This window comes from Parasteatoda tepidariorum, unplaced genomic scaffold, assembly GCF_043381705.1.
Source record: "Parasteatoda tepidariorum isolate YZ-2023 unplaced genomic scaffold, CAS_Ptep_4.0 HiC_scaffold_11058, whole genome shotgun sequence".
Taxonomy (NCBI): domain Eukaryota; kingdom Metazoa; phylum Arthropoda; class Arachnida; order Araneae; family Theridiidae; genus Parasteatoda; species Parasteatoda tepidariorum.
In genome coordinates, this window is record NW_027261330.1 from 1 (window position 1) to 2374 (window position 2374).

At 31.0% G+C, this 2374-nt stretch overlaps 1 protein-coding gene across 1 annotated transcript; it reads right to left on the minus strand.

Moving 5' to 3' along the window:
- Positions 1-762: 762 nt before the first annotated feature.
- LOC122273893 (serine incorporator 5-like) lies at positions 763-2374 on the minus strand (the record flags this gene model as incomplete). The annotated part of the gene is given in 3 exon segments (XM_043057869.2): positions 763-894; positions 1007-1095; positions 2244-2374. Coding segments are annotated over 3 exon segments (318 nt in total), but the record flags the coding sequence as incomplete, so codon positions are not given.

Sequence of the window (2374 nt, forward strand, 5' to 3'; positions counted from 1 at the left end):
TGTTGCTGAAAAATCAGAAGAAGTTTGGCCATTTACATTGGCCAAATATTGATGATAAAAAGAAAGGTCAAATAAGAAGAAAAACGAATAAATTACCTTTTGCACTAACTTCAGAGAAATGGCAAAAATTTCAAGAGGCTGAAAGATCTAAGAAAAGTTAAAACAAGAGAACATGGAAAAGAAAAAGAATACTTAAAAAAAAATACTTAAAAAAGAAAAAAAGCTTCAAGAAATAAGAGGAAAAAGAGTAAACAAGAAGGTGATAAAATAATAATGATAATAAACAGCATCGGATGACACAATGACTGTCAAATTATAAGAAAGAATGATTTTTTTATTATTTATTTTGTATTTAACATCACGTTAATTTCTAGTTCATGATTACAGAAAAAAGTTAGCATTTTACAAGTACTTGTATGTTATAATTTCACAAATAGTCTTGTTTTTATATATTTGTATGGCTAAAAAATTCATAAAGAGCATTAAAAAATAACCAAAATTAAGTGTTCCTTTACTGGGCAATTTTGTGTTCTTTCACTGGTAAGAGCTGTTTCTTCACTGGGTCTTCTTACTACTTGTTATTTGAATTTCCAAAACTTTAAAACAATATTATGTAAGTCCTCTACAATTTTTTTGCATAGTCTGCAATTAGTAACAAATATGTTGACACTGTCATTTAACTGAAATTACGAATTTTGAAATTAATATGATTTTTTAAAAGGCAAGTGAAGCTTAAGTGTTCCTTCACTGGTTAGTTTACCTTAAATCAGAAATAAAATTTTATGAAAGTAATATTTTACCAACTATCAGTCCAAGCATGTGCAAAGTCTACAATGAGCATAAGTTGAATTATGATAAACACAGAAGCTCCAGCCATTGAGATATACATCCAAACTATGTTTTAAAAAAATATTTGTTTAAAACTTTTTAAAAAATGTTGCATTTCAAGTCATTGTTACATTCTGCTATAAGCGAAGTTACATAATATCTATAATTATCTACTTACTATGGCCATATAAAGAAACATAGTTTGAAGGAATGAGAAAAACGCCTGCACATATGAGACAAAGGATGAAGAACTTCCAACCCCACATTCTAGAAAATACAAATTTATTATAAAAAATCAGAGCAAGCACTGACTGGAGAATAAATAATCATCAGAGATAAATCGTAACACATACATAGTGGATGAAGAAATTTTAATAACTAAGTTACAAAAATTGTGGCCGTATCCCATATTCATCGCAGGGAGCCATGATGATGAATTTCAGATTTCTAATTTCTTAATAGAAAAGACTTATTAAAGAATCAGTCAGTTATGCTAAGGCAAATGCTTTGTGTCAGGGAGAGGTGCTATTAAATGATGAAGCAGTTAAAGATTGCTTTAATGCTGATTTGTCACATCGTACTATTTTAACCGGCCAATACCAAACCAGCGATAAAGACAAAACAGTAAAAGAGAATGTGTCGATTAGTAAATGATTTAACGAAGGAACTGATTTCCGAACTTAAAACAAAACCAAAAAACTTAATTCCATAGGAACAAATTACACAGCTGTACAAATTATAGAAACTGAAATATTAAAAGAACCAGAAATGTTTTAAATACCTTAAACTTATCGATTTTTACAAAAAATACCTCTGTTGTTCAGGATAAATAGTGATTCGGTTGTAAATTCCATCATTGTTTTTATTTATTATTAAATAACACTTTTTATTACATATTATACTATTTTTTTGTTAGTTGATGTTCAGATCCAAAATCCGGAATATCAGCAGCAATCAGTGTTGAGGATTTGGTAGGTACTTTATTTACGTCGCACTAGAGTTGCACAGGGGGCTATTGGCGACAGTCTGGGAAACACCTCTGAGGATGATCTGCAGACACGCTATCGTAATTTTGATCCTTTGCAGAGGGGATAGCCCCCCTGCTTTGGCAGCCCAACGACCTGCATACAAAGTTGAGCACGTTACAGTAGAACAGTTTACGAGGTTCCTGTCTAAGGATTTGTGGTCTCATACTGTATATTAAAACTTATCTATACTCTGTTTAGTGAGAACTGATAATGAAAGTAAAGAAAGCTATCCAAAACTTGGCACTAACTTTAGCTGATTGCCAAGTAATAACAAATAGCATTAACATGACTAATGGTAAATACAAATGAAATCACTGACTCTTCGAGGAACCAGCAAGAGTAGGTTATGTTTAATATGTTTAAAGGAGAAAATTTAAAAAATTTTACCCATTGTGTAAACCAGATCTACAGTTAAGACTTGTTGATATACCAATTGTTAAAATAGCCTGTACAAAGAAGAATATGGCCATAGCTAAGGACACCCTGTAAACTGCCATGTAACCAACAAGCAAATCACA